At 50.3% G+C, this 22,044-nt stretch overlaps 1 protein-coding gene across 2 annotated transcripts in view; it reads right to left on the bottom strand.

Annotated features, from left to right (window-relative positions):
- The window catches only part of LOC139588599 (collagen alpha-1(VII) chain-like), a 123,204-nt gene that overhangs the window by 12,432 nt on the left and 88,728 nt on the right, over positions 1-22,044 (bottom strand). For both annotated transcript variants that reach the window (XM_071424199.1, XM_071424201.1), the window contains 13 exons: positions 21,265-21,345; positions 20,007-20,060; positions 19,696-19,749; positions 18,592-18,654; positions 18,100-18,162; positions 16,845-16,961; positions 14,111-14,188; positions 12,841-12,894; positions 10,973-11,021; positions 10,129-10,167; positions 9,516-9,680; positions 6,989-7,045; positions 5,057-5,227 (listed from right to left, as the gene is read on the bottom strand). In XM_071424199.1, coding sequence (XP_071280300.1) covers positions 5,057-5,227; positions 6,989-7,045; positions 9,516-9,680; positions 10,129-10,167; positions 10,973-11,021; positions 12,841-12,894; positions 14,111-14,188; positions 16,845-16,961; positions 18,100-18,162; positions 18,592-18,654; positions 19,696-19,749; positions 20,007-20,060; positions 21,265-21,345 — 1,045 coding nt within the window. The remainder of the gene's footprint in view (positions 1-5,056; positions 5,228-6,988; positions 7,046-9,515; positions 9,681-10,128; positions 10,168-10,972; positions 11,022-12,840; positions 12,895-14,110; positions 14,189-16,844; positions 16,962-18,099; positions 18,163-18,591; positions 18,655-19,695; positions 19,750-20,006; positions 20,061-21,264; positions 21,346-22,044) is intronic.

Below are 22,044 nucleotides of genomic sequence, written 5' to 3'. Positions count from 1 at the left end.
AATCCATCATTAACGAGCCCAATTCCAGCTGGGAACACCAGCAGGGATTTCCTGGGCTGCTTTTCCACCCGGCAGGATTTTGTCGGCTCCTTCCCTGGATCCGATCCCTGGGCACATCCCGAGGGTGCTGGGCGAGGCTCAGGCCTGGCTCGTTATCCAATTACGGAATTATCCCTCTCCATCCCTCTCCATCCCTCTCCATCCTCGGGGTTGCTTAGGAACTGCTGCGGACACCGGAGCTGCGGCCGGGGGGGTTTCGACATTCCCTGCCTGGATGCGGGGTCCGTATTCCAACACCCAATATCCCAGGAATCCCCTCCTGGAGTGCCCCTAAATCCACATTGGGGTCTGCATTCCCCAAGCCACAAATCCCAGTCCAAAATCCCTCCTTATTTCCAGGTTCCATGAGGAATCCCAGCTGGCGTGGCGCGCTTTGAATCCCACATTTCCACTGCTCAGCTTGGCTTTTCCCAAGGCCTTTCTCCAAAGGATGTTCAGGAATTTTCTGCTTGGGAGCCTGGAAAGCCACCAGGACGCCTGAAGCCTCTCCCCCCTCTCCTGGCCTAGGATAATTTCAAGGAACTCGATTAGGCTGCCCTGACATTTCCAGGGAAGCTCCAGGCTCCGTTCCCGGAATGCCGTGGCCCTGCCAAAACCTGGATGGCAAATCCATAGGGAACATTTGATTAATCCACGGAAGATTAAAAAAAAAATTCCAGTTCTCAGCTTCCCCGAGCTCTGATGGGAATTTGAGCTGGGTTCAATCCACTGAACTCAACCTTAGGCCTGCCTAAATATCGGTTTTCGCTTCCCGGCTCTTCCAAACCTGGATTAAATCACTTGGAGCCCTCAGGAATGTGGATTTCGGTGGAAGGTTTTGAGCCAAATCATTCCCTTGGGAGGCTCTTCCCAACTCCTCTGGATGATCCAGGACCAGGAGCCCAAATCTTGCTTGGATTTGGGATTTGGAGCCAAAAGCTGCCGAGAAATTCCAAAGCCAGGGAAGTGAGGTCTGATTTTTAGGGATGGCACTGGGCTGGAAAGGGAAAATGAAGGGATTGTCCCAAAAAATTCTGGGAATAACAACACAGGAAGGGAATTTCCTCAGGCTCCCAAATCCCACGGGTCCATTCCTCCCCTCCTGCTGCCTCCGCCCCTGTGGATTCCCAGCCCTAAGAAGGATTTTCATGGAATTTCTACTGCTTGGGGTCTCCTCAGCCTCGGTGAGAACTTCCCAACTTTTGGCTCCAAATCCCAAATCCTAAAGGCTGGAGAAGGATTTGGCCTCCTGGTCCTGGAGCATCCAGAGGAGTTGGGAAGAGCCTCCCAAGGGATTCATAGGGGGGATGAGGGATTTTTGCTCTTGGATTTGGGAGAAAATTCCAGTTTGAGTTCTTAATGAGCACTTAATGATTGAATAGGCTGTTGTCCTTAATGGAATGGAGGGAAGAGGGGTTTTAATATGGAGCAATAGGACACAGGGAATGGCTTTAAACTGGAATAGGGGAGGGATGGATGGGATCTTGGGAATGGGGAATTCCTGGCTGGGCTGGGATTGCCAGAGCAGCTGGGGCTGCCCCTGCATCCCTGCAGTGCCCAAGGAAGGATTGGAGCAGCCTGGGATAGGGGAGGTGTCCCTGGAATGAGCTTGGAGGTCCCTTCCCACCCAAACTGCTCTGGGATTCTGGGATTTGGGACACTCAGAGTCCATCCCGAGGGATTTTTATGGGAAATGGAGAGAGAAAAGAGAGGAGAAGGGAAGGGAGACCCTTCATGGTTTGCTGAGATTCCAAGTGAAGGCCCTGGGTCCATGAATGTCTTGGAGAGGAGATGGATCCAATGTCAGGCTGGGAGAGCTGGGAATGTTCCCCTGGAGAAGGGAAGGCTCCAGGGAGAGCTTCCAGCACATTGCAGGCCTGGAGGGGCTCCAGGAGAGCTGCAGAGGGACTGGGGCCAAGGCCTGCAGGGACAGCACCCAGGGAATGGCTCCCAGTGCCAGAGGGCAGCCAGGGATGGGATCTTGGCAATGAGGAATTCCTGGCTGGGCTGGGATTGCCAGAGCAGCTGGGGCTGCCCCTGCATCCCTGCAGTGTCCAAGGCCAGGCTGGACACTGGGGCTGGAGCAGCCTGGGACAGTGGGAGGTGTCCCTGCCATGGCAGGGGTGGAATTGGATGATCCTTAAAGTCCCTTCAATCCAAACCATTCCATGCTTTTCCAACCAGGGAACCTCCTGCCTCCGTTTCCCTGATCATTTTTGCCCATTTAATATTTGGGAATGGGATGATTTCCCGATTATTTCAAATCCTTTATTTCCCTGTGTGGTCTCAGCTCCCTTGGGGCTGGAATTCCACTCATTCCATTTTCCCTGGGATGTTGGATTCCAGAGGCTGCAGCATCCCAAGATCAGCATCCTTCAGCATTCCTGGGTAAATTCACCCAGGGAAACCAGGAAAATGGGAAAATGTGGGAATGTTTCCCAGAATTCCACTTGTTCCCAAACCCTGTGGAAAAGCCCAATCCCTCAATTCCGGGCGACGCCGCTTTTCCCACTGGGAATGTTTTGTTTCTTCTCCCAGGAAATATTTTTCTGGAATGTTTTTCCTGCCCAAGGACATCTCAGGACAGACCAGGATTCCGGGAGGAGAGGCTGGAATTGTCACTCTGGAAATGGCTCCTTACTAAGGCTTACAAAATTCCACGTTTTTCATTTTTTTGGGGGAGGAAAAGGAAGAAAAGTCCCCAAATCTCTGCTCCTCCCTCCTCAGTGCCTGGGACATTGTGGGTGAGGAAAATCCTGGGATTTTGGGAATGAGAAGAATCCTTTTCCTACCTGTGCTTCCAGGAGCAAAGGGCCAACCCCGGGAATGCTGAAATCTGGGAATGCTGAAAACTTGGAAATCTGAGCTCAGTCTTACCAAATTACATGGAAAACTTTTACTAAATCCCTGTTTTCCCATTGGAAATCCTGGGATTTTGGGATTGAGGAGAATCTTTTTCCTACCTGTGCTACCAGGAGCAAAGAGCCAGCCCCGAATCCTGGGAAATCTGAAATCTGGGAATGCTGAAACCTGGGAAATCTGAGCTCAGTTTTACCAAATTACATGGAAAACTTTTAATAAATCCCTGTTTTCCCACTGGAAATCCTGTAAACTTTCCCAGGGATTGTCCCATAGAGCAGGACCCCTCTCAGCTGTGTCCGTGTCTCCATGGGACCAAAATCCAGGGATTTGGGATCCCTCTTACTGGATTTCCACACGCTGCAGCTCCAAGCTCCTCAAGGAATTGGAAGTGGCATTTTTTAGGGAGAAGCCTGGCTTGGATCCCTGGTTTTTTTCTTGGAGATTTTGGATGGTTCCTTTTAACCTGCCCAGGGAATTCCCAAGTGGAGGAAGAGGAGGTGGAAATTCCTAAAGGCCCCAGGGAATTTAGGGCCAGGCCAAAAGGGATGGGGCTCCACCTGATCCAGCTGGAAAAATGGATATTCCCACCTTTCTCTGCCATTCCCAAGGTTTCCCTCTTCCAGGTGAGTGATCCAGAATTCCACAGCATCGAGACACGTTTATTTTACAAAAATAAAACTTGGGAATTTGTTCCACCTGGTTTGGCTCAGGAATTCTGCCCTTCCCATCCTCCTTTTCCTGAGCATCCAGAGGTTTCCCTCTCCTCATCCCATAATGTCCATAATTCCAGTTTTTTTCTTTTTCCCCAACATTTTGGTGTTTGTTTTCCTTGTCCATCCCAGAGGTGTTGGAGTGACTCCTCCCAATCCCGTTGGATTTAAATGAAGCACTTGGAGCTGCTCATCTCCCTCTGCCTGGTTTGGGAAAAGGAGGGAAACAATGGGAATGCTGGCTGCAGTTTGGGCTCCCTCTTGGAATTCCCAGGCTCACAGCGGCTCGGGAGGTCCCTGGCACCACGGGATTGTCCCATCCCACATCCACAAAAAGCAAATGTCCCAATCCTGGCTGGATCCTGGCTCTGTTTAGGATCAGCCAGGAAAAACGGGCATGTGGAGGACTCAGGGATCTGTCCTGGATTGGGATTAATCCCATTCCCAGTGCTTGTTTCTTCCCACAGATCATGCTAGAGATACTTTCAGCCGCTTCGTGAAGTTCCCAGTGGCTCCTAAAGCAAATTCCCTGGAAAAAAAATTTCCAGGGAATGGGAAAAAAAAAAAAAATCCAGGGAATTCCCTGGAAAAAAATTGGGCAGGAGGAGCTTCATTCATTTCCTGGTGCTGCTGGGCCTGGATTTCCAGCCCTTGGAGTGATTCCCAAAATTATGGATCTGAGCCTTTAATTCCTCTCTCTTTTTAAAGTTTTCCTCAAACCCAGAGCAGATGAACCTCACCAGAGATTTTTTTTTTTAATGGATTGTGGAGAATTTATGGATTTTTTTTCCCAAAGGTCTCCGGGCAGAAGGAATTCCCAGAGAGGAATATTTTCCTTGGAAAGCTGGGATCAGTCCCAGCTCCTGCCCTGCTTGGAGCAGGGTTTGCATTCTTGCCAGGCCCCATTTTCCCTGGGATGACCTGGAAATGAGGGAAAATCCACACAAACGGACCCCAAACCCCCTGGATCCGGCAATGGGAGCCAAGCTGTGCTTCCAGGGGATTTTCCCATTGAACTCCTGGATGAGGTGAGACCCCAGCCCTGGCTGTTAATCCAGACCTAAACTGGTCTGGATTAGACTTTGGGTTCTGCCTGGAGGCTGGAGATGTCAGAGTGAGCTTGGATGGAACATTCCAAAGGGTTCTGAGGGCACAAATCCCCAAATTCCTGCAAAATTCCAGTCCTTGGAAAATACAAAAGGAGTCCAAAACATCAGGACCTGGTGTCCAGGTGGATCCATGCCCATCCCACCCATGGAATTAACCCAGGGGTGACGTCCAGGAGTTCCTGGGAATGATCTGGGAATGGGGAAGGGAAGAAAACCCCGCGGCTTCCTGGCGCTTCCGCCTTCGGGGAGCGGGAGTGGGCAGGCCCTGGGTGGGTTTTCCTGCTCTGGCCTCGCTCCTGGCTGGAGGAGGGGGGAATCTGGAGGGCCCAGGCTCACCTGGGGGGCCCTGGCAGCGGCGCTGGCATTCCCGCCGGGATGGGAAGCGGTTGCTGTTCCCTCGGCAGCCCCCGAACAGGAAGGGCCTGCAGGAGCTGGTGGGGACGTGGAAGTACCAGAGCAAGGAATGGTGCTGGCAGGAGCCCTCATCCATGGGCTGCAGGCACCGGGCTGCAGGAAAACACCCCACAGTTCCCAGGAGCTGGATCCCAGTGGGAAAACACCCCACAGTTCCCAGGAGTTGGATCCCACTGGGAAAACACCCCACAGTTCCCAGGAGTTGGATCCCACTGGGAAAACACCCCACAGTTCCCAGGAGTTGGATCCCCATGGGAAAACACCCCACAGTTCCCAGGAGTTGGATCCCACTGGGAAAACACCCCACAATTCCCACAGGTTGGATCCCAGTGGGAAAACACCCCACAGTTTCCAGGAGTTGGATCCCACTGGGAAAACACCCCACAGTTCCCCACGGGTTGCATCCCAGTGGGAAAACACCCCACAATTCCCAGGAGTTGGATCCCAGTGGGAAAACACCCCACAATTCCCCACGGGTTGGATCCTACTGGGAAAACACCCCACAATTCCCCACGGGTTGCATGCAGGTTGGAAAATACCCCGTACCCTGCCAGGGGTTGGATTCTCTCTGGGAAACACCCCACAATTCCCCATGGTTTGTATCTGTGTGGGAAAACACCCCACAATTCCCATGGGTTGGATCTGGGCTTCATTCCTGCCCGGTCCCACATTCCCCGTGTGTTGGCTCCAGGTGGGAAAACACCTCACATTCCCTATGGCTTGAATCCCGGTGGGAAAGCACCCCACAATTCCCACAGGTTGGATCCCAGTGGGAAAACACCCCACAATTCCCCATGGGATGGATCCCAGGTGGGAAAGCACCTCACAATTCCCATGGGTTGGATCTGGACTTCATTCCTGCCTGGTCCCACATTCCCCGTGGGTTGGCTCCAGGTGGGAAAACACCACCACACCCACCCCACAGGTTGGATTTGGGTGGGAAAACACCCCACATTCCCCATGGGTTGCATCCAGGTGGGAAAACACCCCCAACACCCTGCCAGGGGTTGGATTCTCCCTGGGAAACACCCCAAAACCATCCAAGGGTTGGATCCATGTGGGAAAACATCCCCACACCCACCCAGGGGCTGGATCCAGATGGGAAAACACCCCCACACCCTGCCAGGGGTTGGATCTACTTGGGAAAACGCCCCACATTCCCCACAGGCTGGATCCAGGTGGGAAAAGGCCACACCTCAGAAAATATCCCCATAACTATCCATGGGTTGGATTTGCTCTGGAAAACACCCCACACCCACCCCTGGGCTGGATCCCAGAGGGCACAAAGGAGGGAATCCAGCACTGGATTCCCGGAATGGAAAAACGGGAATATCCAGGAGTGGATTCCCATAATAAACAAAGGAGGGAATCCAGCACTGGATTCCCAAAGGGGACAAAAGGCACATCCAGCACTGGATTCCCAGAATGGAAAAATGGGGATATCCAGGAGTGGATTCCCAGAGGGGACAAAGGGCGCATCCAGCCCTGGATTCCCGGAGTGGGATAAACTCTGTGTTGCTCCATCCCTGTGATTCCCGCCATGGAGGCCCCTGACCTTTCCAAAGGGATGGTTAAACCCTGGATTCCGGGTGGGATATTTTCACAGGAATGTTTGCATTCAGGGGATTCCAGGAGGATCCTCCCAGTGTGTTTTTCTGGATCAAAACCCCCTCCAGTTCCTTCACCACCAGCTCAACACCCCTGCTTTAAGCCAAGCTGCTTTAAGCCAAGCCCAAACTGAGTTTTAACTTTGTGTAACTCCTTCCGTGCCACATCCCTTGATCCCAAGGCCGAGCAGCCCTTCCCACCTGGGAAGTGACTTCCCAAAATGCCACTTAATTCCCAGCTTTTCACCTGGTAATTGGCTGTCGGCTTCTCCCCGAGAGGCTCCCGCCGTCTGCCGCGCCGGGGCTGCGGGGGGGATAAAAAAACCAAGGAAATCACACGGAACGAGGGCGCGCAAACAAATTATCCCTCATTTAAATAAAGCTCCTCGGAGCCTTCCGTGGCTAACGAGTCCTCCTAATAAATGTCACGGAGCAACCGGCCGCGGGCAGCGAGGGACCGGCGGCAATAAAACCGCCCTAATGGTGTTAAACAGCTCCGTGGGAAAGGTTGGGCGTTCGTCAGGGAGGATGGGAGGTGTTGGTGGTTGTTTGCAGGAGATAAATGTCAGGCTGGAGCTGGGGAGGCTGGGAAAAGCCGGGAGCGATTGGAATCTGGCGGCAATAACGCTCCGGCCGCAGAATCCTGTTAGCGTCTGGAGCCTCGTCACTTAGCCGAGGGATTTATGAGCCCTCCTGCCCCAGCCCCGGCTTGTAATGGGATTGTTGGCTGCCGCCGTGATTCAATAACACCTGGAACGTCCCATCCATCTGATCCCAGCGCTGCCGCGGTGTAAATCGAGTTTAGATCCAGATGGGAGACTCTGACGTCCGGCACAGACGTCGGGAGAGAGCCCGGAGTGGGGAATGCTGGGGTTGGGTTTGGTTCTAGGCTTGGCTGGATTTTTTGGGATGTGTTCATCCCTTACATGGGGCCACCATCCATGAGTTTGAGTTAAAACCCTTCCCAAAGCTCTTCCCAAAGCTCTCTATCCTGGGGAATCGTGGAATTGTAGAATACGAGCTTGGAATTGGATGATCCTTAAAGCCCCTTCCAACCCAAACTGTTCCATGCCTCAAGTTGGAAAGGGGGCTGTAAAAATCCTGGAATCCAAATCTCTGTTGGACCCCTCGGATGATTTTGAAGGCCTCTTCCATCCCAAACGATTCCATGTCTCAAATTGGAAGGGATCAATAAAGACCATTGAGTCCAACTTTCTGTTGGAATCCCTGCCTTGGAATTGGATGACTTTTAAGGCCCCTTCCATCCCAACCTGTTCCATGTCCTAAATTTGAAGGGTCTGTAAAAACCCGGAACCCAAATCACTGTTGGACTCGCCTGCCTTGGAACTGGATGATTTTTAAGGCCCCTTCCAACCCAAACTGTTCCATGCCTCGAGTTGGAAAGGGGGCTGTAAAAATCCTGGAATCCAAATCTCTGTTGGACTGCTTGGCCTGGAACTGGATGATGTTTAAGGCTATCCCAAACCGTTCTATGTCCTAAATTTGAAGGGCCTGTAAAAACCCTGGAATCCAAATCTCTCTTGGACTCCCTGCCTTGGAATTGGATGATTTTTAAGGTCCCTTCCATCCCAAACCATTCCATGTCCCAAACTGGAAGGTGTTGGAAGGATCGTGGAGTCCAGCTCCCTCTTAGACTGGAATTTGGAGCATCCCTTAGAGGATATTTTTGGGGTGACCAAGAGGAGTTAATGGCAGTGCTTGATCAAATTTAATTAAACCCCAAACCCCCAGGCTGGAAAAGCATTCCACTGCTCCATCCCCCTAATTTGGAAGAAATTCCCCAAGAACTTCACACTTGAATCCCATAACAAACCCCCACACCTGTAAACTGCAGGACACCACCACAGCTGATTTTGGGGTGTAAGGGTGACAGCTCTGGGGTGTCTTGCCCAGTGCAATGGAATTTTAAATTTATTTTGAATTATTTCTCCAGCTGTGCCATCCATTGTACCCAACCCTCCTCCTCCTCCTCTTCCTCCTGGCGACAAAATCTGAGCATCTTTATCTGCTGGATTACAAGAAATGATCCCAAACTCTCCCTCCTCTTTAATCCTGTCCTGACGTTTGGATTTTGAGCCCCAAGTACGAGGAATCCTGCCACAAATTCCCCCACAATCCCTCAGTTTCCCCCTGTCCTGTTTTCCCTCAGTCCCACCAATCCAGATGGAATTCCAAGCCCTGGTGAGGAGACCAGGAGGTCCATGGGTGGCTCTTGCCCTGCTCTAGGAGCAGATCTGGCTCTCCCAGGGCCCTTCCCTCTTGGAAAACACTAACAGGAACAGATCCAGTTGTTTCTCCATGAGGAAAAGCTCATGGAAAACACGTTTTTCCATGTTTTTAAGCTGTGGTTTTATCCTTTATTACAACGTTCACAATGCCCTGGACAGGAATAGTCTGGGATGAATGTTTGGTCTCAGAGATGCCATTTCTGCCTGGCTGGAAATTTTAATGGAATTTGCCAAGGATGTGGTGGGAAAAGTGGGACAAAATCAGCCTGGAAACGGCTGCCTCCTCCCAGCTTTTTAAAAGGAGCCCTTTGGAAGGTTGGGATCACCACTGATCCCACGGATATTTAGGTTTTCCTCACTTCCAGGGGCCTGGGCTCATGTCACTTCCAAGTGCGTGGGAGCCCTCAGTGGGAATCCCATCCCTGCCTCATTCCTGCCCAATTCCAGGGAAGAGGATTTATCATGGAACACTCCAGGGGATTCATTCCATGGTTGGGAAGATGGGAAAGAGGAGGCTGAACTCACCTGCAAGGAGTGGAGGTGGCTCCATGAAGGGCTTCACTGGAGTCTCCCACGTGGTCTTGCCGCGAGTTGTGCCAAGATTTTCTTCCCAATTTCCACCATTCCCGCCGTATTCCTGAGGCTGGGAATACCCTTGGAGTCGCCTGTGGACTTCAGCCACCTCCAGACCTGTGGGTTGAGGGTCACTGAGGATGAATCTGATGCTTTGGGGTGGGCAGATCAGCTCTCCAGGCTCCGTGGGCCATTGGATCTGAGGACTCCATGAGTCCTGGAGTCGATCCTGGGGAATGGTTTGGGATGGTGGAGCAATCCCGGAATTTTGTGGGCAGGGATTGGGATTTCTGTGGGCTCAGCTTTGCAAGCTGGGAGTCAGGGAGGGATTGGAGCAGGTCCTGGAGGAGAGGGTGAAAACAGGAGACTTCCAGGTGTCCCTCTGATCCCTCTCAGGAAGACCCATCTCCCTTGAACCAGGATCCAAAAGCTGTTGGCGATCCAACATTTTCTGCACCGAATCCCGGAAAAAAAACCCCATTTATTCCTAAAAACAACTTTTCACAGTTTTGGGGTGATCTGGGGCAAGGAGAAGATCCTTTCCTGCATGAATTCCCAGCCTTACCCTTTTCCATGGACATCCTTCCCAACTCACCTCCACAACCTGCAGATCAAAGAGACAGGGATGAGTTTGTTTGCTACTTTTTTCCCCAACATAAATAAGATTTTCCAAGGAAATAATTATTTTTATGGGTTATTTTTCTTCCCTTTCCCCTCTTTTTCAAGGACCCAAATGCTCCCTAACAACTCCAGTGGTGGTGAACCTAAAAATCTTCCATGTCCATGGGGAAAGCCCTGGGAATGGGGCAGGAAGGTTCTGCTAGATCTCAAATAAATGGATTTCTTCAGGGCAAGGAAAGCAAATCCCCAAAACCTTTCAGTGTTGGGATTCTGGGATAAAACCCAAATTTGGTAATTTGGTGGGATTTTTTTTTTGGTTGGTGTTTTCTTTTTTTTTTTTTTTTTTTTTTTGGTGGGTATTTTTTGTTTGTTTGGTTGTTTGGTGTTTCTGGGATTTTTTAGGGGTTTTTTTTTTGGTTTTTTTTTTTTTTTTTTGGTGGTGCTGGTGGCAGTTATTCCCTGTGAGAACAGAGAATTCTGTGTGCCAAGGAATGCCACAAAAAACTGGGAATTAAAAGGTCCAGTGACCTCCAAGTGACCCAGCACCTTCCCAATCCACAAGGAAATGGGGCGAAGATTCGCTGACAAAACCAAATGGGAAGGGGGGAGGTTGTTAAGGGATAAAAATGGAGAATTTCAGGAGGTCAGGAATCTGCAGGGCCTGGAATTCCAGACTCCTGGAGAGGGGCCCCAGCTCCACCTGCTGCTGAGGGTGACATTTGGACGCGTGCTGGTGCGGAAATGGCTCCAATTTAGCTGCTGGCAGGGTCACCACGGGGCCAACTCACCACAAATCCCTCTCATTTCGCTCCTCAGCACTTCCTTCACCTCTTCCTCCTGTGCCAGAGTGGGAAAAACGGAATTTAGGGATGAATTCCAGCCCTGGCACCATCTCCCTGCTTGTCCCACCGAGGTGGAGCCGCCTCGTTTGGGGTGCAACAAGAGCAGAGATTTGGTGTCATGGTTCAAGGTTTACCCCTCATTTTCTCTGGAAATTCCTGGTTTTCCTGCAGCTCCTTTGGCCATGAATGTGACCCAAGTCACACCTCAAACCTGGGCTGGCTTTCCAAGGAGTGTCCCCACCCTTCTGGCATCGTCCCACTGATCTGGAGCCACCTCGTTTGGGGTGCAATGAGAGCAGAGGTTTGGTGTCAAACCAAGGGAGCTTGGTTCAAGATTTGCACCTCATTCCCTCTGGAAATTCCTGGTTTTCCTGCAGCCAGCTCCTCTGGCCATGAGGAATGGGATCCCAACCCAAGTCACCCCTCAAACCTGGGCTGGCTGTCCAAGGAGTGTCCCCACCCTCCTGATGCTGTCCCATCAATGTGGAGCCGCCTCATTTGGGGTGCAATGAGATTGGAGATTTGGTGTCACGGGAAGCTCCACCCAAGATTTGTGGCTCATTCCCTTTGGGAATTCCTGGTTTTCCTGCAGCCAGCTCCTCTGGCCACGAGGAATGGGACCCCAAAGCAAGTCACACCTCAAACCCAGGCTGGCTTTCCAAGGAGTGGGTGATTTTTAAGGCCTCTTCCATCCCAAACCATTGCATGTCCCAAACTGGAAGGGATCAATAAAGACCATCGAGTCCAGCTCTCTGCTGGAATCCCTGCCTTGGAATTGGAAGGTTTTTAAGGGCTCTTCCATCCCAGATCATTCCATGTCCCAAACTGGAAGGGTCTGTAAAAACCCTGGTCACCCCTCAAGCCTGGGCTGAGTGTCCCCACCCTCCTGGCATTGTCCCCAAAGCCACAATCTCCCAAACTTCCCCAAGCTCTGGAAAGCCACGGAGCCACCTGCATCCAAATTATCCTCCAGGACTGCTCCTTGGGAAAGTGGAACCACATCTGATCATTTGGAGCTGCACCTCCTCCTGCTTTCTCTGCTTCTGTCCCAGCCAACACTGTTCCCCACGGAACGAGACATCCAATCTCATGAGTTTGGAGCCCATCCTTCATCCCTGGGACAGCCAACAGCCACTGATCCCTTTGGGAATCTTCCCTGTGGGATGGTCGATGTCCTGCTGGACTTCCTGGGCTCATCACCTCTCATCCTTCATGGGGTTCCAAATTTTGGGGCATTTGCCCATGTAGGGAGCTGGAATTTTCAGCAGCCCAAATTTAGGGAGATCCTTTCCCTGCTAAAATTAATCCTGCTTGGAAAATTAATCCACACTCTGAGAAAATGGAAATATTGTCTCAGGTCAATGAAGTGGCACAAAATCCGGGGTGGAGGGAGCTGCCACAGGAATTTCGTCCTGATCCCTGTGGCTCAAACCCTCCTTCTTCCTCAGGATTTGGAAGCCCAGGGCAGCAGCTTTTCCCTAAAGGCTTTGAAAATGGGGCACATTTCCTGTTTTTCCTTTGCTTGGATCAGCCCTGGAGCACCGGCCCTGTCGGACAATCAGGAGCTGGGAGTCCTGGCAAAGATGGGGGAGGAAAAATCTGCCTGGCACTTTGGGCTTGGCTTTGTAGAGCCCAGCTCTGCTCCTGCTCTGCCATGCCTGGGTAACACCCACAGCCTCATTTCCCAGATATTCCCAGAGCAAATCCCTTTCTCAGCATTTCCCTCCTCCCCTCGGCCTCTTCTTGGGGCTGTTTGGCCGATTTTCTCCATTTTCCCCCCGAAATGGGAAACGATCCCGGGAGAAATCACTCACGGAAAGGCCCGGCTCTCCCTTGGCTCCTTTCTGCCCGGCGGGACCATTTTCCCCCTGTTAAAAACACTTGGATCATTATCACATCACTGGAGATTGTCCATGGAATGCTCTGGGGGTAAGTGCTCCTCAGGGATGACGGCTCCAAAGGGAGATGGGTAAAAAGCCTCGCGTGTTTTCCTGTAAATTTTAGGGATATCTGCGGGTGGCTCAGTGGGATGACAGGCACGGCCTCATCCACGTGCCCGTCAGATCATCCCAGATTTTTTGGGAGCTCTGCTCCATCACAACAATATTCATTAAAAAACAGGAGCTGAGAGCCAGCAGCTGTTTCCCAAGCCTTGGCATCCTGATCCTGGGATAATTAACAACCTGATGTCCTGATCACTTGCAATTATCTCTCCATGGAGAGGTCAAATCTTCCCCTGAAGAGATGAGAAAGGAGGGGAGGAAAGGGGATGGAAAATCTCCAGAGGGAAATGAGCTGGGAGATGAAATCCATGGATCAAGTCAGGTTTGTTTTCCATCTGGAAGAGGTGGATACATGGAGAGGGTCTGGCCTGCACAGAATCTTTGGGAATCAGCTCAAGCAGAAGGTTTGAAACTGGAGCTGCAATTCCAGTGCTGGAAAGATGGAAGGAGATGTTGAGCTTTGTCAACAAGGGATAAAAACACCCTGACAAATTTTCCGCTCAGAACTGCTGGAAACTGGATTTGTGGATTAAGGGTGCTTCAAAATATTAAAGGACAAGGAGCACAAGAAGGATGATCCCAATTAAAGCCAGAAGGATCATTTTTCTCAATCCATGCTCACTTCCAGTGCCAGGAAAAATCACATTATCCACCAGCAGCACATGGAGTTACAGCAGTGCCACTCCTGACCCTAAAATCCCTTGGGACATTGGGGTTTGCAGGGTGTAGGGACTGACCCCAAACTGGCTGGGATCCAAAGCTCTCATTGGAATTCTCTGCTGAGCGTTAATTATGCATTAATTACCCTGCAGTGATTATTGGCTCATTCCTGCTCAGCCTCGGGGATGTGCTGATCCAAAGTTTGATGTTTTCCCAGAGGAATCTTCCCCCCAGCTGGAGACACCTCCAGGCAGGAATTTGGGCAGCACTGCCCATGCCCAGCGCCTGGAATTCGGGATTCCAATGGCTCTGCTCTTGTTGGAAAATCTGGACAGCTGAGAAATGAAACCTGGAAGGTCCAAGGTTCATCCAACCCCAGTTTGGAATGTTGGGAACCCCACTGGATCATTCCCATACTGACCGCTTCTCCTTTTGGCCCATCCATGCCCGGGGGTCCCTGGAGGCAGAGCTGGGATCTCCCTCTTTTCCCTGGTGGACCCTGGAGAGGAAAAGGAGAGGTTCTGTCAGCACTTCCAGAGATATCCCACTTTTTTTTTTTTTTTGGGATTTTCCCCCTAAAATCCAGTCTGGGAGGGGAATCTGCTCTGGAATTTTTTCCCCTCTCTCCCAACCCCACAAGCCATTCCTGGAGCTTCTCCTTTAATTCCAGGAGAAGCCAAGGAGCAGTGTGGGTGGAAAGAGTGGCACCTCACAGCCTCTCTTTAATCAGTGTCCAAAAAAAAAAAGTCATTTATTATCCCAGACAGGCTTTTCTGGGCTCGCTAATAACATCAAAAATTCCAGCCTTTTTAAATATCCATGAGGGAATCTTGTACTTTCGGCTCCCTCCTCCCTCCTGTGACTCCTTTGATTTATTTTTCATGGCAAGGCACAGCCTGGGGAGCAAGAGAAGAAAGAATAATTTTGTTTCCATGGGCTGGAGCGGGATTTAATCCATATTTTATTGTTCTGGAAGGACCTTTTCCCACCTTCTTCCTATAACCACCCTTCAAAATTCCTTTTAAAGATCCCTGTCACACTTCCAGCATCTTTATGCAGTGACTTGAAGCTCTTATCTTTAAGGAAGATGCCAATTTCCAGAGGTGTTTTCCAGGTAAAATTCAGCTTCCAAAAAGGCAAATTAGCAGAGAGAAAATCCAAGTGTCTTTGGGGGAAAAATAAGAGAAATATTTAGGAGTTGTTTTAAAGTTGATTTTGTGATAAAGGAGTTTATTAGGGAGATTTGGTGCCACAAACAAAAATAATTATTGGGAATTTCTGGATGTGGGTTGAGTTCCTTGCTTATCCTTTCTGCCCTGCATCCTTCTCCTTGCCCTAAATCCCCTTTTTTGGGGGGGAATTCCATAGGATCACATATTTTTGGCTTTCTGAAGAGCAGCCTCATGCTCTGATCAACAACTCCTGTTCCAGATATTGATATCGTAGTTTTTAATTACATAATTAATTTAAAAATTGTTTTTCATGTGGAATTTGCCAAAATCCTGCTAATATTTGATCCCGATGGAGCTGATGTGGTGTTGTCAGTGGATATCAGCTTGGGAAAAAAAAGTGGGAAAATTCTGCTGGAATGAGATGGAATTGAGATTTTTTAGGGACCCATCCACATCAGAATTCCTGCAAAGATCTGTAGGACCAGGAGAACTTGGAGATCCAGGAGAGTGGATCTGATGAGATCCAGACTTAGATTTTCCCAGAAAATTGGGAATTGTCCCAGCTTCCATCCTCTAAAATCCAAATTATTGCCAGGATTCAAGCAGGATAAAATTTGGTTTTCCAGGTTATTTTATTCCAATTTTTCTTTGATTCTTGGATCATCCAGGTAATTTTTGTGTTCTTTAATCCAAGCCTGAAACTCTCCCAGCAAAACCACAAAGGGAATTTTCATTTCCATCTTTTTTTTCACTTTGGAAAGTTATTTATTTCTCAGAGCTGTCTCAAGGAAACTTCCAGGGCAAGGTGATCCTGCTCATCGATGGAATTAACATCTCATTTCCCAGGATTTTTTTTCCTTGCATTTCTAAAGGTGCCCAGCGTGGCTGGAATGCAAAAATATTCATTAAAAACGGGAGCTGAGAGCCAGCGGCTCCTTCCCAACCCCTGGCATCCTGATCCTGGGATAATGAACCACTTGGTGTCCTGATCACTTGGAATTATCTCTCCATGGAGAGGTCAGATCTTCCCCTGGAGAGAGGGAAAGGAGGGGAGGAGAGGGGAGGGAAAATGTCCAGAGGGAAAGGAACTGGGAGAGGGAATCCATGGATCAGGATCCCGTGGGAAAAGGGAATGTGGGAGAGCTTGGGAGAGCAGGGACACGGGGACACTTCAGGGGTGTTCATGCACATGAGGGTGTCCAGGAGTGGATCCCTGTGGGATTTGGGATCTGCGGGATTCCTGTGGGATTTGGGATCTGCGGGATTCCTGTGGGATTCAGGACCTGTGGGATTTCTGTGGGATTCAGGGCCTGCTGGAATTCAGGATCACTGGCATTGTGGGATTCAGGACCAGCTGGGATTCCTGTGGGATTCAGGATCTGCTGGGATTTAGGACCCACTGGGATTCCTGTGGGATTCAGGACCTGTGGGATTCCCGTGGGATTCAGGACCTGCTTGGATTCCCATGGGATTTGGGATCTGTGGGATTCAGGACCAGCTGGGATTCAGGATCACTGGCATTTGGGACCTACTGGGATTTGGGACCTGCTGGGATTCCTGTGGGATTCAGGACCTGTGGAGTTCAGGATCTGTGAATCCTGTGGGATTCAGGCCCTGCTGGGATTCCTGTGGGATCCAGGATCTGTGGGATTCAGGACTTGTGGGATTTGGGACCTGCTGGGATTCAGGACCCGCTGGGATTCCTGTGAAGACCTGTGGGACTCCTGTGGGATTCAGGACCTGCTGGGATTGAGGCCCTGTGAGATTCAGGACCTGCTGGAATTCGGGACCTGTGGGATTTCTGTGGGATTCCTGTGGGACTCAGGACCTGCTGGAATTCAGGACCTGCTGGGATTTGGGACCTGCTGGGATTCGGGACCTGTGGGATTCAGGACGTGCTGGGATTGAGGACCTGTGGAATTCAGGATCTGTGGGATTCGGGACCTGATGGGATTCCCATGGGATTCGGGATCTGCTGCTCACCTGTGGGCCTGGCTCCCCCTGTGGCCCTCGAGGTCCAGCTGCTCCGGCCCCTCCAGGCTTCCCAGGCCATCCCGCTTGTCCCTTGAATCCTCCCAGTCCAGGAACTCCCTTGGCTCCCTGGGAATCACAGGGGTTTTAGGGATGGGGCAGCCACACCTCAGCCAAACCCTTCCATGGCATTGGGAATATGGAAACACCTCCCACATTCCTTAGTGTGGGAGCTCTGCTTTCCACCTTTCCTAGTCCAGAAGGTGCTTGGTGACTTGGATTTTCCATCCAACTGCTCCCTGGAATCCCTAAATTCCCAGCTCACCTAAACAGAACCCTGGGAAAAATGAGGAAAGAGGAAGATCCCAAACCTATAAATTTCACCTTCACTACTGAGCTTTCTCCCAGAGCTGCTGGAACTGAAAATATTCCCATGAAACCCAGCAGAAGGAAAAATCCAACACCCAGCAGTGGTGGAAAACAAATCCGTGGGAGAGCAGAAGGCCAGGAGAGGACGGGAATGACAATTCCCTGGGAATGATCTCCAGGCCACCAACCAGAGACTTCAAGAGGTGCTCGGCCATCAGGGAATGGGAAACAGATTTGTTGTCAATAAAATCCCTTAAGATCCCAAATCCATTGGAGACTGGAATGCGGGAAGGGCCTGAGGGGCTGGAAAATGCCAAGAGATTCGATGGAGGCTGCTGAGATTTCGTTTGGTTTTTTCCCCTCCTTAAAAATTTACTGTTTTAACAGAAATCCCGTTTTTTCCCCCCTATAGAAAAGCACAAATTTAGGTGTGGTTTTTTTTTTAAGAATAAAGCAGGAATGCTGAGAAGGAGGATTGGTGGGGAGTGATCCAGGTGGGAATTCCTCAAAGAGATGGGAACAGAACTTGGGATCAGCTTGGAGACCTTTCCCATTTCCCATGCCAAGGTGGCCACAGCCTGATCCACTTCCATCCCAGGGATTTACCCGGGAATGGTGATGGAATAACTCTGCCAGTGAATCCCAGCCCCTCTGGATGGCTTCTCCTCACACCAAACTGGCTCCTCCTGGGATTTTATCCATGCACAGAGGGGAATTTAAGGAGACCTCTCTCTCCTGCCCTTTTCCAACTGCATTCCCAGGAACCCTAACGTTCCAGCCAGTTGACATTTCCCCTCTGGAAAGGGCACCAGTGATGTGGAAAATGTTAAATTTTGTTAACTGCACCTGATGGATGTGGGATTTATTCCTTGGAGAAGGCAGCATGCTCAGCACCAACCTTTTCTCCTTTCTCCCCAGGAATTCCCGAGGCGCCGTCGCTCCCTGAGGCTCCTGGCTCGCCCTGGAAGGAGCCAAGGTAAAATCATGGCCTAACGTGGGCTTGGAAAGGCTGGGATTTTGGGAATTAACTGGTTTTTCCTTGGATTAGAGTTATTTGCTGAGTGTCACCTCAGTCTGGGCGCTGGTGGTATTCCAGGAGAGGGAAAATTTCCCATTAAAATGGAAAAGAGCCTGTGGAGCATTGGGATTGGGATGGATGAACTCAGCTGAGGAGGTGAGTAAAGATCCCAATCCCAATATCCAAGAATCCTCACCCAATCCAGGCTGATTTATGGGAACAGATCCAGGAAAACCCAATTTATGCCCTCTGGAAGAAACGGGCATTTTCCAGAGGTGGATTTGGGAAAACTTCTGGGAAAACTCTTGTGGGATGACCTTTAATGTCCCTTCCCAAAGCATTCCATGATTCTGGAGTGGTTCAGATCCTCACCTTTGGTCCATGCTGTCCGTTCAATCCTGGAATTCCTGCTTTTCCAGGACTACCAACTTCTCCCTGTGGATGGAAAAGCAGTGGAGGGGCTGTGAGAACAAAGAGCCCCAAAAACATTGGGAAAACTCTGGAAAAGCAAGGAAAGGGATAACCCAGGGATGACACTCCGAGATGAAGTCTCACCTCAGCCCAGAAATTTCAGATCACTAAAATTTAACTAGTAACAAATGAGACAAATTAACAAACTAACACTAATTTAACTCTTAACCAAGATAATTGGGAATCCTTAAAACTGGAAATCCTTAAAACTGGAAATCCTTAAAACTGGAAATCCTTAAAACTGGAAATTATCCCAACTCCAAGCTCTCCTGGAGGGAAGTAGGAGGGGAATTCCCCAGATAAAAATTCAGTTACCAAATGGAGCGGGGCTGATGAATCCAAATGTTAATAACAACAATAATAAAAATAATATTAATTAAAAAAATTATTATAACCACAGTAATAACCACAGCATTGCCTCTGCCACCAACAGCTCCCATTTCTCTTATCAAGCTTCCCAATCCCTCCATAAAAAGCCCATTAAGGCTCGTTAGATGTTGTTTACTGATAAGGAACTAATGGTGATGATAAGAGCCGGGCACCAATTTAGACCTGAGCCCAGGCCGTTGCTAAGCCACGGATCAGGAGGGATTTGGGCTGGGTTTAGCTTTGTTTTTAACCCTAGATTATCCCAAAGTTCCCTGCAATCCTTAAAGCTTCCCGATCCGTGATTCCCTGCTCTTCACAGGCCTTACAAGAGGGATTTTCTGCCCAAAATGGGGTGGATTCCTCAGGATTCCATGCCACGGATCAGGAGGGATTTGGGCTGGGTTTAGTTTAGTTTTTAACCCTAGATTATCCCAAAGTTCCCTGCAAGCCTTAAAGCTTCCTGATCCACGATTCCCTGCTCCTCATAGGCCTTCCAGGAGGGGTTTTCCCCCAGAAATGGGGTGGATTCCTCAGGATTCCACGCATGAAGCTTTCCTGGGAATGGGTGGGAAGCAGTTTTGGGAATGGGGCAGCTGGAGCAGGGTGGAAAGCTGGGCTTGGCTGGGCTTGGCTCACCTTGGCACCTTTGGCTCCGGGAGCGCCGATCCGGCCTGGAAGCCCCCGCAAGCCCTGGGAATTAAGGAGATCACAGGGAATGAGGGCGGAGGAGGAATTCTGGGGCTGCTGGAAGCTCCTTCCCCATCCCTGCTCATCCCAGCCTTTATTTCCCAGGATCATGGAGTGGTTGAGGTTGGAAGGAGCTCTGGAGAACCTTTCTCCAGCCCCAGATCCATGCAGTGCCAACCAAAGCTGCTCCACCACGTTCCCAGGGATTTTGGGCATCTCTCCAAGGAGTGGGATTTCCCAGGATCTCATCCAGGTCCTACCTTTGTCCCTTTCTGCCCGGTGTCACCAGTGGTCCCAGGGTCACCTTTCCCTCCCTACATGGGAAAAAAGGACAAAGGAGGTGAATTTTCAGGAATAATGGGTCAAAATCCCAAGCACGTGCTGGAAGTTTTTTGGAAGCCTCCCTGTGGTGAGAGAGCTGATCCCAGGAAATCCATGAGGGATTTAGTGAAGGATTCCTTGGCTTCCTGCTCTCCACCAGGCAGGGAGGGACTTGGGATGTGAAGGGAATTGAAATTTGGGCATTGGTAAGAAACAGAGGAAAACTCAGGCTGGGAAACATGGGATAAGTAAGAAATTTTGGGATATGGACATGCTGGGAACTGGAGGAGGACAAGTCCTAAAAACCAGGCCAGGATGTGCATTGGAGACTTTTCCAGGATTTGGGAAAGGCCCTGAGGCCTTTAGGGGGTGGGAAGGGAAAGGAATGTGGGATCCAGGATGGCAGAGACAGGAATGTGGGATTTGGGAAGGAGCAGATAGGAATGTGGGATCCAGGATAGCATAGACAGGAATGTGGGATTTGGGAAGGCACAAAAGGAGTGTGGGATCTGGGAAGGAAGGAGCAGACAGGAATGTGGGATCCGGGAAGGCCCAAAAGGAATGTGGGATCCAGGAAAGCACAGACAGGAATGTGGGATCTGGGAAGGTCCAAAAGGAATGTGGGATTTAGGAAGGCACAAAAGGAGTGTGGGATCTGGGAAGGAGGGGGCAGGAATGTAGGATTTGGGAAGGAGCAGACAGGAATGTGGGATTTGGGAAGGAGCAGACAGGAATGTGGGGTCCAGGAAGGCCCAAAAGGAATGTGGGATCCAGGAAAGCACAGACAGGAATGTGGGATCCAGGAAGGCCCAAAAGGAATGTGGGATCCAGGAAAGCACAGACAGGAATGTGGGATCCAGGAAGGTCCAAAAGGAGTGTAGGATCTGGGAAGGAGGGGACAGGAATGTGGGATTTGGGAAGGAGCAGACAGGAATGTGGGATCTGGGAAAGTACTAAAAGGAATGTGAGATGTAGGGAAAGTGCAGACAGGAATGTGGGAAAGCACAGACAGGAATGTGGGATTTGGGAAGGAGCAGACAGGAATGTGGGGTCCAGGAAGGCCCTAAAGGAGTGTGGGATCCAGGAAAGCACAGACAGGAATGTGGGATCCAGGAAAGCACAGACAGGAATGTGGGATTTGGGAAAGCACAGACAGGAATGTGGGATCCAAACATTCCAAACAATCCTGCCACTCACCGGCTTCCCCTTCTGTCCCTGAAGGCCTCTGTCCCCTTTGGCTCCCTTAATCCCGTTTTTCCCATCCAGTCCTGCTGCACCCTGCCAGAAAGTTGGGAAAAAATTCATTCCAGAGGCCGTGTTTTTTCAGGGAAGAGGGATGAGGACAGTCCAGGATGGAATCCCAACTGTAGGATCCCTCAATCCAAGGGCAGAAGCTCCCCCAGGACCATCCCCAAGAGCTGAGGCTGGGATTTAACTCCCACTCCTCACCCCAATCCCATGGATTGTAAATCCCTGGAAAATGAAACCCGGGAGGGGATGAATTTGTAATTCCAGCTGGGGGAATTGTGGCAGCAAAAGGGTCATTCCAGGCAGGGAGATTTGGATGGGGTGGGAATGGGAACAAGGATTTGAGGAATGATTTAAGGGGGCTGAAGGATTTTTATCCCGTTGTGGAATTTTTTGGCTTTTGGAGCCACATCCGGCACTGGGACCTTATTTCATGGAGTCTCTCATTGTTGTGGTAGCAAATAAACCTGCTAAAAATCCTCTTTTTTTTTTAAATTTTTTAATTTTAAATTTTTTCCCAAGTTTGCTGCAGTCTCCTCATCCCATCCTGGCCATTTTCGATGGCATTTTCCAGCACCTGGATGTGAAGGAAAAATTTGATTTATCCCCACTTGAGCCCCTCTCAGGGGAGAATGAATTGGCTGCTTGAGCAAATCAGGAGCTGAACAAGTGGAATTCTCTGCTTGGAATTTGTTTGCTGTGGTTGTTGGAGGGAAACAAATTCATTAA

Source organism: Agelaius tricolor, unplaced genomic scaffold, assembly GCF_023055355.1.
Source record: "Agelaius tricolor isolate 1412-34295 unplaced genomic scaffold, bAgeTri1.0.p SCAF_3, whole genome shotgun sequence".
Classification (NCBI taxonomy): Eukaryota; Metazoa; Chordata; class Aves; order Passeriformes; family Icteridae; genus Agelaius; species Agelaius tricolor.
The sequence above is the reverse complement of the archived record's forward strand: the minus strand, read 5'-3'. Positions and strand labels throughout refer to the sequence as shown.